The 13,526-nt window shown below is 52.0% G+C and overlaps 2 protein-coding genes across 2 annotated transcripts; both read right to left on the reverse strand.

Annotated features, from left to right (window-relative positions):
* Rrad (RRAD, Ras related glycolysis inhibitor and calcium channel regulator) lies at positions 1-3,290 on the reverse strand. The gene is made up of 5 exons (XM_026392630.2): positions 3,115-3,290; positions 2,526-2,917; positions 1,804-1,877; positions 1,468-1,672; positions 1-651 (listed from the first exon to the last, which is right to left on the reverse strand). The coding sequence occupies exons 2-5, from the start codon at positions 2,893-2,895 to the stop codon at positions 374-376; spliced, it is 927 nt and encodes a 308-aa protein (XP_026248415.1). The 5' UTR covers positions 2,896-2,917; positions 3,115-3,290; the 3' UTR covers positions 1-373.
* A 5,227-nt stretch (positions 3,291-8,517) lies between these two features.
* Ciao2b (cytosolic iron-sulfur assembly component 2B) lies at positions 8,518-11,082 on the reverse strand. Its single transcript, XM_077793134.1, has 5 exons — positions 10,809-11,082; positions 10,570-10,647; positions 10,190-10,315; positions 9,298-9,343; positions 8,518-8,752 (listed from the first exon to the last, which is right to left on the reverse strand). Exons 1-5 carry the CDS (start codon positions 10,953-10,955, stop codon positions 8,655-8,657), a joined length of 495 nt encoding a protein of 164 aa, XP_077649260.1. The 5' UTR covers positions 10,956-11,082; the 3' UTR covers positions 8,518-8,654.
* Positions 11,083-13,526: the final 2,444 nt, after the last annotated feature.

The following is a 13,526-nucleotide window of genomic DNA, read 5'->3' on the forward strand; positions in this document are numbered from 1 at the left end:
TGTCAGGAAATAAGTCTTTATTACAAAAATCTCCATGTAAACAATAGCAACTGCACTTAACAGCCTCCTTCCAAGGCACGCACAAAGAAGAAAGGCAGGGTCCTGTCCCCTCACACGGGTCTGGCTGGGCTCAGGTTGCTGCTTGGTATATACGTGGGCCTGCACATGCACATCTGTGGGCCCAGCCCTCACCAGCCACTGGGAACTGCCTCCCGGGGCAGCACGGTCCTTCTGTCCATGACCCATGGTGGATGCCCAGCTGGCAGCTCCACAGGGTGTCGAAAGTGAGCTAGCCCTGAGGTACCAGTGGCGGTTGGCTGGGCCAGCCCACCAACCCATCCATCTGCCCACCTCAGTGAGAGCCTTCAGGGTCTCAGAGAACTGAGAGGTCATGGCAGGACTTGGACTTGGCACGAAAGGCCATCTTGCGGCTGTTGCGTGCTACAATGCGGCCCAGGAAGCGTTTTGCCTTCTTGCCAAGGCTCTCCCGCCGCCGGGTTCCAGCTTGCCGTCGTGCATTGGCCTCTTTGCTGTCCCTGCGCAGGCGTATCTGGCGCACAACACCCTCAAACAGTGCCTGGACATTGTGGTGTAGTGCTGCTGATGTCTCGATGAACTTGCAGTCAAAGACCACAGCGCAGGCCCGGCCCTCTAGGTGGTGGGGATAAGCATGTACCAGTAAACAAAGGGTAGGGAACGGCATTCAAACCCTGACCACCTCTGGCAGCTACCACATAAGAATTCCCAGGTAAGGGAAAGGGGAGGCCTGGGTCTTCCTTAGAACTCCTGTTCTGAGGGTCCAGGGCACTGCAGGGTTACCCCACAGGCAGGATGTGCCTACGTTTAAGTAGCCCCCAAAATGGTAGCTCACAAAAGAAATTCATTCATTCATTTATTTGAAGTCTGATGTTTAAAGGGAAGTACTGCAGCAGTCAACCAAGAAAATAAGAACTATTTTGGACAGCTTTGATGTCATATTATGATGAATGACCCAGTAGACTTGGGTGGTAGACTTGGAGGGTGGTGCAAGTCACTGATGGGTTCCTCTGTGGGACTCAGTGATGGAGGCCACAGAGGAGGATGCTGAGACTGAGAAGGAAGGGCCAAGCTTACTCTGAGATTGGTCTCAGCCTGCAACCAGACTCTTACCTTCTGGTCTGGTTCCCTGAACTCTCTTCTACCTGATCACCTCCCTGTCAGGTCAGGGTCAGTGGGGCAGGAGAGTAGGGCCCCATGGTGCCTTACTTCCCCTAGCAGATGTGACTCTTTTCCCAGGCCTCTTGAGCCATTGGGAGCCCTGTGGAGGACAGTGGGGGCAACAACTCTCTCTCCCTTCCTTTCCCCTAAGTTGTCTTCCTGAATATTTTTAGCCACTGATGACCCCCAGGGATTCAAGCTGAGCCAAGACTAACTGGACCACAGCCCAGCCAGGATCTCCCTCCCTTTCCTGACCCTCTGCCTGCTTACCATCCACGGAGACCTCACGAGAGCGCACCAGGTCACTCTTGTTGCCCACAAGGATGATGGGCACATCGTCTGTCTGCCGTGCCCGTCGCAGCTGGACCCGAAGTTCTGAGGCCTTCTCAAAGCTGCCCTTATCAGTTATTGAGTACACGATGACATATGCATCCCCCATGGCCATGCAGTGGCCAGGCAGCCAGCAGCCACCATCCTAAAGAACACACACCCACACACATCAACCCAACAGTCTTCATGCCCCTGATGTGAACCTGTCACTTCCAGCAGGACCCTACCCCCAGCTCAACTTCCCACTCCTGCCACGGGTTCCAGTCTAAATCTTACCTGCTCCCAAATGTCATAGACCATGAGTGATGCCTCTTCTCCGTCTACCATGATGGAGCGATCATAAGTGTGCCCTAGGCAGGAGACAAGTAGCCCCCATTTCCTTGTTTCTTGTAGTGGCCACATCCTCCCCTCTCTTCCCCAGAACCCTCCAACCCTCCTCTCCACTATGAGCAACAAAAATAAGAGCTAGGAGCTGGGGGATGGACAGCATGGTGTGCTTGATCTCCATCTACAGCCCTCTAGGCTAGTAAAGTCTTGAGTGCTCCCTGCCCTCCTGCTGTCTGGCCCCATGGTGGCTCTGATCACAGTGCCTGTAGAATAGTGACTGTCATACCCCTGGGGGCCAGCCTTGGCCATCCAGGGCTCTTCTCCTAGAACTCTCTCTGCTTGTGTTCCTGCCAGCCTTGGCAGGGAGGGATGTCCTGCCCCACACAGTAGTCATATCCAAGCCCTGGGTCTTCTATTTTGGGCATTTCTTTCCTACCAAGGTCTGACATGTGGGGTGGGGATGGGGGTGGAGTCCTTTCTCCCTTAAGTCTCTGCATCTTGAAATAGGAAAGTAGACTCTGAAATAGGTAGGGCTGATTTTGAAACTGCCTTTAGAAGTCCATGGTATTTACTGTTTCTAGTCCAGGTCTCCAGTCCCACAGCCCCCCAACCCCATCCCATTCCCGCACCAGGAGGAATCTCCTCTCCCCTGAACAGTAGCATCACCTCACCTGCAGACTCTGCTTCAGGCCCGTCCTCTACACCACCGAAGATACGCGCCAGAGCACTCTTGCCCACGCCTGGAGCCCCTAGCAGCAGCACCTTGTAAACGCTGTCGTCTGAACTGCTGCCCCCTGAGCTGAGGGAGTCGGAAGAGCCCTCTGGCCAGTCCAGCCTCCGATCCTGGGGCCCGGTTCCAGTCGCAGCAGCTACCAGGGCTCCAGGAGACAGCGCCGCCTGCAGGTCTCGCTCGTCCACTGGCATGCTACGGCGGTGAAGCGGAGGCGCCGGGCCCCAGGGGGTGCTGCCCCGACGGCGCTCGCGCTCCCGGACCCCACCGCGGCTCCCGCCAGCTCCGTTGCCACCGCCGTTCAGAGTCATCGCGTCCAACGCCGTCTGGGGTCTGGGGCACCGGGAACCGGGATATCAGTGTAAGCCGCAGGGAAGGCGGGATGCGGAGTCAAGGCAAGATGCTCGGATCTGCCGCCACCTACTCCCAGGCACTAGGGTCCTTGAGTCCTAACCTGTGATCCCGCAGGGCCTGGCCTATCCATCCCCACCCAGACGGTGCGGCCTACCCCGCTCTGCCAGGGCACTCACCCACTCACACACAGACAGGGTCAGGACTAGGATCTGGGCTCCAATACAGATACAGCCCGCTGAGCCTAAGATTCAATCCACTCGCAGACCAGGGTTCAGCCACTCGGACCCTTGCTGATGCCGTAGCCTCTGCTGCCTCTGCTCTCTTCAGCTCCTGCTGGTCTGGGCTCCGGAGCCGCCTATTTAAGCCCCCGCCCGCCCCCTCCGCCCCCGTCCACGCTGCTGCGGGGGCTGACGTGTTCCGCCCCGGGAATCCCCCACCCTCCCCCTGGGACCTCACCCCCACCCCAACACACACACACACACACACACACACACACACACACTCCCACTCATCAGGGGCGGGGCAGGTTGTGTGAGAGGTGGGAGGAGGAAGGAGAGGAAGCGATTGGGGGGTGTGAGAGGGAGGCAGGCAGCGGTAAACTGGACCAGTCAAGCAGTAGCTCCCCTCTGGGGAAGAATTAGGTCTGGCCCTTTAAGAGTGAATTCTCCCTTCCCTCTCCTAGTCCTGGCCTGTTGCCCAAGCAAGTAGACTAGTTGTGGACTGGACAGAGATTCACCCTTCTCCGCCTATGACTCCCACTCCCCACAGGCCCAGATACCAAACTAAATCCGTGCTTCTAGCCTCAACACCAAGTCCTATTCTCTTCTCTGTTCTGGGATATTGGAGATTCGCCCTAAGAAGTCTGCCCTTCAGGGTGACGGTTGTTATCACTCATAAACCCCTGGAGGCCCTTAGAGGGCTTCTGGGGGAGAGACCAGGGGGACCCTCTGGCAGCACCAAGCAGACGCAGATGCTCTAATCCTGAGGAGGAAACACAGGCCCAGAGAAGGGAAAAGTTGAACTCAGTCCCCACCCCACCTCCTGGCACCTGCCAAACAGCTGCCAGCAACTCTGCTAAAAATATCAGTCCTCCTCCTGGCCCTCCCTGGTCATTCTGCTCCTGGCCTGAAAGTTGCCAGAGCTGAGGAAATTCAGGCAGAGGCCAGCCACTTTAGAGTCTTCAAGCTTTGCCAGTTTCATAGCCTCAGGCTGAGCCTGCTGTTTAGCACCCCCGTCCCAGGAGGGGCATAGATGCAGAATAGGGGCAAGAGATGGGGAATGTCTTAACCACCCATTGGTGCCAGCATTGTCCAGAGCTCACACCTTTCCTCAGATCTAGGGTGGTGGCTGGGGCACAGAGGGAAGGAGAGGCAATGGGGGACAGAGTGTCTAGTCCTGGCTCTGCCTCCAGCCTACTGACTCTTGCCCTTCTCCTAGTCTTAGGGTGCCCAGCTATATAAATCGGGCATCATGACCTATTCCCCCTACCTTGCTCATCTCTGGGGTGCATGAGGGTTGGGGGTAGACAGGCTGTGACAGGAACTTGCTATCAGACTCTGACGTTGGATTGTGACGTTTGAGTGTGGTGGGGGTGGAGAGTACCCATCTGTGACTCAGGTGACATCATGGATGAAATCTAGTGGGCTCTCGCAGGTTGTCATGGAGACCTGGGCCAGGCTCTCTGGCTGCTGTGTCAGTTTCCTTGGCAACATTTAAGAAGGCATTGAATTGAGGAGGGCCTGGCTAAGTAAGGTTAGCAGGTTCATGCAGGGCCCTCTTATTCCTGAGTTCCCAAAAGTAGGTAAGAGCTGGGCTAAGGGGAGGCCTGTCCATAGGAAGGAATTTCAGAGGCCTGGGTAGTCCCATGCTGGCTTTGGCTTCCTGGACAATGTCCAGTGCGAAGAGGGAGCCATGAGTCCAGCCTCTCATCAGAGGACAGAAGTCTCAAGAGCTATACACCACTTCCCACCAGGAATCCTGGATAGCTGCTTGTGATGCCTCCCCCCACCCCTGCCACCTGTAACACATACACAGTGTGGCTGGAAAGAGCCCATAGGTGCCTGGAAGTGTCTGGCAGAAGTGGATGGGTAAGGGGGATGGGTGGGGGAGGGAGAGAGGAGGAGGTGGTAGCTACAGCCCTTCCCAGCAGGGGCCATGCAGGGAAACACTGCTGGCTTTCCCCTCTGGTAATCTGAGCTCTTGACCTCAGCTGTGTGTCTTCATTGCCAAGGGAACCACATCCACACAGGGCTACTCAGACCCCAGGCATTCTGGCAGCTGCCCCAACAGGCCAGAGACACTCATCACGAGCCTAGGTATGGCCAGGGGCCCTAGGACATGACCTTGAGACACCCCTGCCTGTTCAGAATTGAGGCTGGAGCCAGGCCTAGGGCCCTCTGTCCTTTGCTGTTTACCTCTGTCCATTTATCTTGGCTGAGACTCAGTTTCCTCATGTATAGACCAAGGATAATGTGTTCTTGGGGATTTTTCTCAGATAAACATGAACTGCAGAGGTAAGGTAGCTGGCTCAAGTCTGGCACAGGGTAATATCTCAGAAAGAACACTTCTATTTTTATTACTCTTGGTTGGATGGGGCAGGTTGAGTTAGTCTGTTGGCACTCTCTTGCTGCTGCACCATTCTCTCTAGGATGGTGATCTGCCCAGGAAAGGGGCAGAGATCTCAGGAATAATGCAAATAGCACTCCCCTTTATAGGGTCTCATGCTCTCCCCTTTCTTCAGGTAACAAAATGTTGCAAAGGGAACTTAGTTACAGTGTCCCCACTTTCTCACTCCTCAACCCAGTGCTCCAGGGCCTCTGCTCTGTTTTAAGACTCCATCCATTCATTCATTCCATTAACCTACAATAAGTATCTACTGTGTGCCAGGCGGTTGTTCAGGGAGGCAGGATTATGAATGGAAATATAGCTACATATGTTCATGTGTGTCATCTAACCCCTGGGACAATCTCATTTAGCTATGATTGATTATTCCCATTTAAAAAATATGGTAACCAAGGCCTGAGGGGTCGTGGCCAGAAACACAGAGCCAGATTCACCTGGCAGAGGGTATCAAAAAACCTTAAACTCCACCACCTTCCACCACACCCCAGGTCCTCACACATCAGCTGGTGTTCCAGAAAGTTCCTTTGGCATTGGCCTAGTGTGCACAGATGGTGCCCTGCAGGCAGCCAGGGGACAGGCACAGATGAGTCAAGACTGTCCAGGGGACTATATGAAATGCCAGATATGGCATGGGCAGCTTGGTATCCCTCACCCACCAAGGCCTGGCTGTCAGGAAGGCCAGCAGAATGACTCAGCAACACCTGCCTTCCCTGTGAGTCCCACTTTCAGCTGCACATAGACACCATGGCCACCTCAGACAATTGGGGGTATCAGGGCAGAGGTGTGCATGTGGTAAGGCCTACAGCTTGGGAAAACTGCTAGAATGTGATCACCTGGTATATCACCCTGCCTCTCAAGAGCACTCAGCTTCTTCATCTGTGAAATAGGGGATCTGATGTCTGGAAGATCATCTGAGATAGGCCCAGAGCCACTTTAAATTTCCACAGAGCAGTCCTAAGTACTGCCATGACTGTCCCTACATCACAGGTAAAAACCAAACAAAACTGAGCAATGGCTGAGGACTTCACCTCTCTGATCTTAGGCAGCCACATTCAGAGCCTCTCCTTGGTCACTGGGTGACAATAGTACTCCTAAAAACTGATTGTGATGACGATAGGAGTTGGGGGTCTCAGGTAGGCCTAAGCCCTTCTCTAGAGGCAACAGTGTCCTCTGTCATCTAAGCAGCACCTTTCAGGCTGCTCAGGTTCTCCTTTATTTCCTAGTTGGAAGTCTTAGAAGGAATTTTTTATTAAGCCCATTTCCTTATCTGCAAATTGGGGATGAGAAAGTCAACCATTACACAGGGTTAGATGGAGAACTATCCAACTAGACTGTAAGTGTAAAGCCCTTGGTCCAATGCCCACTCTTAGGACAGGCTTAAGGTTGTCAGTGGTGCTCAAGCACAGATTTACCAAGTGCCCAGGTTTCCTGTTAAGGCTTCTTTAGGTCTCAGCCCATAATCACTTCTGAGCCCCAGCGGGTATGGTGCATTCCCATTTATCCTCAGAGAAAGAAACTGCGCCAGAGAATCCCAAGGCAGGGAGCCCTGGGAAAGAACTCCTAACTGGCAGAGTTAGTATCTAAGCCTGAGGTCTCTCCAAGTAACCAAGTGCACTTAGGACCCAGAGCCAGGGGGAGGTGGAGGCGGAGGCCCCAGAACTGAAACATCACTTCATGGGGTTGAGCTCCCCTTCTTACCCAACACCTGGGGTGTCATACATCTCTGGGAGGACTGATAGAAAGGGTTCCTCAGGATTCTTTCAGCAGAGAAAGCTGATGTCACTGTCTTGATGAGGAAACAAGACTGAGCATCACCATCAGCTGGACAAGCTATTATCACAAACTTATAAGAGGACAGGTTTATCTTGGCTCATAGTTTTGGAGATTTCAGTCCCTTGTTTGTTGGCTGTTGCTTTGGACCCTTGGTGAGGCAGAACACTATGTTTGTGTGACAGAGCAAAGCCTCTCACCTCATGGCCAAGAAGCAAAAGAGAGTAAGGGGGGGGTGTCCACTATCCTCCCTGGAGGGTACACCCTCAACAACATGAAGACCTCCCCCTCTGCCTTAGCATATGGACACAATATTTTATTTTTTATGTGGTGCTGAGGATTGAACCCAGTGCCACATGTGTGCTAGGCAAGGGCTCCACCACTGAGCTACAACCCCAGCACCAATTGCTCAGTTCTTGACCAAACAAAAGTACTATAACTGCTGGGCATGGTTGTGCACACCTGTAACCTCAGCAACTCAGGAAGCTGAGGTAGGAGAATTGCAAGTTTGAGGCCATCCTCAACAGCTTAGTGAGGACCTAAGCAACTTAGCAAGGTCATAAGCAACTTAGTGAGACTCTGTCTCAAAATAAAAGGGCTGGGGATGTAGCTCTGGTAAAGTGCCCCTGGGTTCAATTCCCAGTACTGCAAAGAAAAAAAAAAGTGCTGTGACTACACAGGTTTATCTTATATAGATGTCAAAATGAAAGGTCATGTCTCTGTAAATTACTCTCAAATATACTTACATTTATATGCACACATATAAATAAGGCCAGTGTTATAACAGGTCAACAATTGTTGGATCTACTGATGGTGTTTTTTTTTTTGTGATTAACTATGACTTAATGAGAAATTAACACACAGATTAGAACTCTCAGTCTTCACATTGTCTAACATTCTTCAAAAACTGGATGTGGTTATGGTAAGGCAGTTTATTCTATTTTATCTTATTTTTATTGATTTTTCTGATGGTGTTTGATATAAAGGTATATTCACATATTACTCTTTCAGTTTTTTTTGGTATAATTTTAACTTTAGTCCCTAATCAAAACACTAAGAGAGATTTTTAAAACAAGTAAAGAACCACAAATCTTTGATCTGCCCTACATAGGCACCCATTATAACTACCCTCTCCCAAATCCCAAGTGACTCCGCCAAGATGAAAGATGCTAAGGCATGATGGGAAATGAATATAAATTAAGGGTTTATTACAAAATGCAAAATGTTAGTTTCTCATCATCTATGATTCAAGAAAACAAGCCATAAGCCTTGGGTGAAGCTGAGGCCAGGACACTGGTGTGCAGGCTGAGGGCCAAAGTCAGGCTCAGGAGCGGGCTGACAGGCACTGATTCACAACCTCCAGCAGGTGAGTGTTCTCTAGGGCAGCTGCAACTCGCTCCTTATCTGCAAGCTGTTTGTTCACTGGGTCGGGGAGGAGTGAGAAAGGCAGAATCAAAGCCATGCTCTCTGAGCTGGGGATATAACTCAGTGGTAGAGCACTTGCCTAGCATACGCAAAGTCCTGAGTTCAATCCCCAGTTTCTCTCACACACAAAGCCAAGCTCTGACCAGGCTACCAGCCAGTCCACCTCTGAGCTTTAGAATAGTATGTCCCCACCAATAAGGCTCTTCTGTCCCATCCTTCCCAGGACCCTTGATTAGGGTACCCCAATAACCTGAGTTGACACCTATCCTGCCTTCTTTAGGATGCTTCTCACCCGGCTGCTCATGTCTACCTCCAATACTGATCTTACATACTTGAGGAGTGCAGGAGGGAAGTATATGGTAAGCAGGAGACTTGAGTCAGGCCAGCTTTGGTCTGGGTCACCACCTTCACTGAAAAGAATCTGGCAATTTCCCTCACTCAGTCCCCCACCCCCAATGTTGGCCTATAAACCTTTGTGGTGAGAGAAGCTTCAGACAGCTTAGAGCCCTGGCACACCATCCTCACCCCCAGCCCACACTTACCTGCATGCTCTGAGGCATGGGTCCCTGGTGTGATGTGCACATCCATCTGGAAAGGAGATAACCTGAGCCTGAGTGGGTACCCACCCATCAGTCCCCCTTCTGCCCCTTCAACAAAACCCTCAGGCACCACCTCCAACTAAGCCTTCCTCCCAATCCACCCCTGGATTCTGGCCCTTCCATTACCCCTCTAACCAATCCACAACCACTCCAACTCTACCAAAGAACTGGTCAACAACTGTTGATTTAAAGGCCTGCCTAAGCTGGGCATGATGGCATATGCCTGTAATCCCAAAGACTTGGGAGCCTGAGGCAGGATGATTCCAAGTTTGAGGTCAGCCTCCCCAGCTTAGTGAGATCCTGTCTCAAAATAAAACTAAAAAGAACTGGGGATGTGGCTCAGTGGTAATGCACTCCTAGGTTCAATCCCCAGGACATACATACATACATACATACATACATAAATAAATGTCTGTGCCCCATCCTTAATCCAAATTCATGTGCAGCTCCTTATATCCCTTCTGCCACACTCCTCACTACTTTCTGCACTTTCTAGATCACAATTTTTGAAAAACCATGAGGCACATCCCCAGCCCTTGTTATTTTTCTTTTGAGCAGGGTCTCACTAAGTTGCTGAGGCTGGCCTTGAACTTGCAATCCCCCTGCCTCAGTCTCCTAAGTCACTGGGATTATAGGCATGCTTCACCATGCCCGGCACCAGATCACAATTTTTAATTTTTGTCATATCAAGTTAGAAAGTTTCCTTTCAGTTCTCAACTAGTTGGGATCCTTCCAGACTCCACTCTGATGTTCTCTTCAAGTTCTTTCTCTCCCTTTTCTTTTTCCCCAGTAGTAGACCAAGACATTTCACCCTCAAGTCTCAAAATGAACTGACCTTGAAACGCTGGGGAAGTGAGCGCAGAAGCTTGACTTTGATGGACAAGCCAATCAGGGTGGCCATGCTGCAGTGTGGAATGGTGGGCGTGAAGGCCACTGCCACTGTGCTCTCGGGGTCGCTAACCTGGCAGTGGTGGGGAGATGTCAAGGATCATGGCCATACCCAGTCCAGAGGCCCTCTTCTTGGTTTGTTGCTTTGGACAAGTCACCTATACTTTATGGGCTTCAGTTTCAACATCTGTAAAAACAGGCAAGACAATCCTCCTCCCAAATATACCCCTAAATGTCCCTATGCTGAAAGCCATTCCCTGATGTACAGAGGAGCCTTTCTGACTCTCCCAAACAAGTTGCTCCCCTCTGACACTGGGAGTGACTCACCTGAACTCGAACTTGCTCTACTACGTTCAATTCCTCTAGTGTCAGTGGATGCTCCGGGTCATTGATGGAGCGAATAAGATGTGTCAAGTGAAGGAAAACGGACTTGTGTGTTTTGGCCACTCAGAACCCTCCGCCAGGAATACCTGGCCAGAATACTCCTCAATCCGCCGCTGGACATCACATCACTTCTCCGCCTGCCCCAAGACCCCCAAACCCGCCCGCGCCCAGCAGCGGCGGATATCAAAGATCTCCCGCGCATCGATGCTGTCAGGAACCTGCTCGTCTTCCTCGCCCGCCGTCACCGGCCGCTCCCCAGAGCGCTCATAGATGAGGGGGTTAGCATTCTCCAGGAGGCCACCGCCCACTCCGCTGCCGCCGCCCACCATGCCGGAACCGCTGTCGACCCGAGTCCGTAAGCTCTTCCGCTCCTACTGGCGCACTTCCTGGGAACGGGAAGAGGGCGGGGCGTCTTTACGGGGTCACGCGAGGGACAAGCGGCGCTGGGGGTTCTCAGCCCCGGGTTTCAGAGAACTATTGGCTGCTCCGCCGCTCGCCTCTTATCCTCGATTCTGGGAGTTGATCCCAGGGGTGCTCCACCGCTGAGCTACATCCCTTTTTATATTTTATTTTTAAACAGGGTATCGCTAGGTTGCCCAGGCTGGCCTCTAGTTTGCTATCCTCTGCCTCAGCCTCGGGATTGCAGGAGCCGCTGCCTAGCTAAGAACTAGGCTTTGACGTACTGGTTACTCGGACCAGGAAATAACTGACAATTATCGCAAACGGGCTGAGAAGGGACCCGGCAACGCTGGACACTGCGAGCCGGTTGGGAGCTGGAACGCAGAGGCCACGGCCCAGTTGTCGGAGGGCACTGACAGCTGAGGTTGAGCCCCGCACCAGTTTTCCTCCGGGATGTCCGGCTGGGCGGGCGCTCCGGTGCCCAGGCTAGCTCTCGCTATCCCAGCAGTGTTCTCGGTGTTTCAGAATCTTCCAGTGATGAACCTGCCTCCCCCGCAGAATCGGACCTGGGATTGACCTGCCGGGTCCCAAGAGCTGGGACCAGCAGGCACTCTTTAATGTTAAATGTTTCTCAGGTGGATAAGGGGCACTGAAATCCACCCTCCATGGAGTGGGGAGAGTGAAAGCCCTGCTGATGGGGAGGTCAATGAGAAGTGCACATTCACGTGTGCATTTCAAAAGATGAGCCATGATTGAATAGAGAGGGGCCCGTGCAAACTCCTCAGACCGCAAAGCGGAACCAATAAACTCTGCTCCAGAAGATGATGAGCTTTCAGGGTTAATGGCTCAGCCACACCTCCCTGCCTTTGTTTAAACTGATCCCTTCACCAAATGGAAGGTCCATTCTGTTCAGGTGAGGATTCCTTGGCTTCTCCAGTTATAGTTCTGAATCATTAAACACCATATCCCTGAATGCCCCTTTTCTGTTCCCAAAAATCTAACCAAATTAAGGGAACAATGAGAGCAAGCCTGGGCTGGAAAGTCCAGGTACATATTGAAGGACACTGGCTTTCTCTTATGCACTCTGGGAGCATGTTACTTTACCTGTAAAAAGCTACTTTCTTGCAGGCACATCAGGACTGTTGCTCCTTGGGATACTGGCCATACAAGCAAGCTAATGCTGATGATGTCACTGCTTCTTCAGTCGAACATATAAGACCCCCTTTCTGAATGGGGATAGGCATGGAACTGAGGGCACTGTGGAAGGGATGCATGTCCTTGTCCAGCCAGCTGCCAATGGACAAAATGCTCTGAGAGTCAAGGAGGCACTGTTTGGCAAAGCACCTTGAGGGACAGAGGGACAAAGGTGCTATCTGTTTGGCTTGTCCACACTTAACTCTTGTTGGTGCAGTCACTGATCTGCTGTAAGCTTTCCCCTGGAAATCATATGTCTCATTTGCTGTCTCTGAGTACTTTCTTTGTCCTTACTGCAGCTTACCCTATTGCCTTGGCACAACTGGCCTGTCAAAATGACAAACTTTCTGCTTCCTTCTTTCTCAACACTTCTTCCTACTTCCTACTTTCTCAACACATTTCTTTCTTTGGGCCATTACTGCAAAGATAGTGAATCAGTGAATCCAGGTGTGAAGAGAGGGTTCCTAAGGTTCTCAGAAGGGCTGGCACAGTGCCTTGGAAGGTGGACAAAGCGGGTAGGCAAAGGGGAGATGGCCTGGCTCCCCCCACTGCCCACTAGTTCCATGACCTCTGCCCAGTCAGGGTGGCTCTCCAACAGCACCCACCTCTCCCAGTGGTACCCATTGCCTCACCTTCTCCCTGCTGGTTCCAAACTCTATCTGAGCCTGGACAGGTCCTGCTCCACAGTGGCCTGTGGGTGAGCATGGTGCCCACAGAAGCAGAAGAGAAGGTGCCAGGAAGTAAGGAGGTGGTGGAGATGACGAAGGAGAAATGTGACCATCCCATAAACCCCCAAACCCCAGGATGACTCCCCTGAAATCAGAGAGAGAGGATTAGGCCTGCCTAAGGACACCTAACATAAAGGATTGAGTCCACTATTAGACCTCTGAAAGCCCTGGAGGGGCAGGTCAGAAGAGAAGCAGGGATTGGGACATTCTCTCCAATATATGTGGCTGTGGCTGTATCTGCTACTGACCTTCAGGATTACTACTACTACTATTACTACTACTAGTACTACTAATACCTTTCCAGTTATGTTTGGCTCCTAGTATTTTGTCCCCTCTGGTCAGAGAAGCACCTGGAATCCTCTAAAATGTCCCCAGGCAAGGTTACTGGCTTTGTGGGACACAACAGCCCTTCTCACCACATGACCCCCCATCATTACCACATCCCAAAGCAAAACAGGGAGGCTGTAGGTTCCCCTCACCCATGGACTTGAGCTGGGCCACAGACATGGCTTGGGTTTCAGGACAAAGGTGATAGTGATCTGCACATGTCAGAAGGCTCCAGGCCCTTATCAGGAATAG

This window comes from Urocitellus parryii, chromosome 15 (assembly GCF_045843805.1).
Source record: "Urocitellus parryii isolate mUroPar1 chromosome 15, mUroPar1.hap1, whole genome shotgun sequence".
NCBI classification, from domain to species: domain Eukaryota; kingdom Metazoa; phylum Chordata; class Mammalia; order Rodentia; family Sciuridae; genus Urocitellus; species Urocitellus parryii.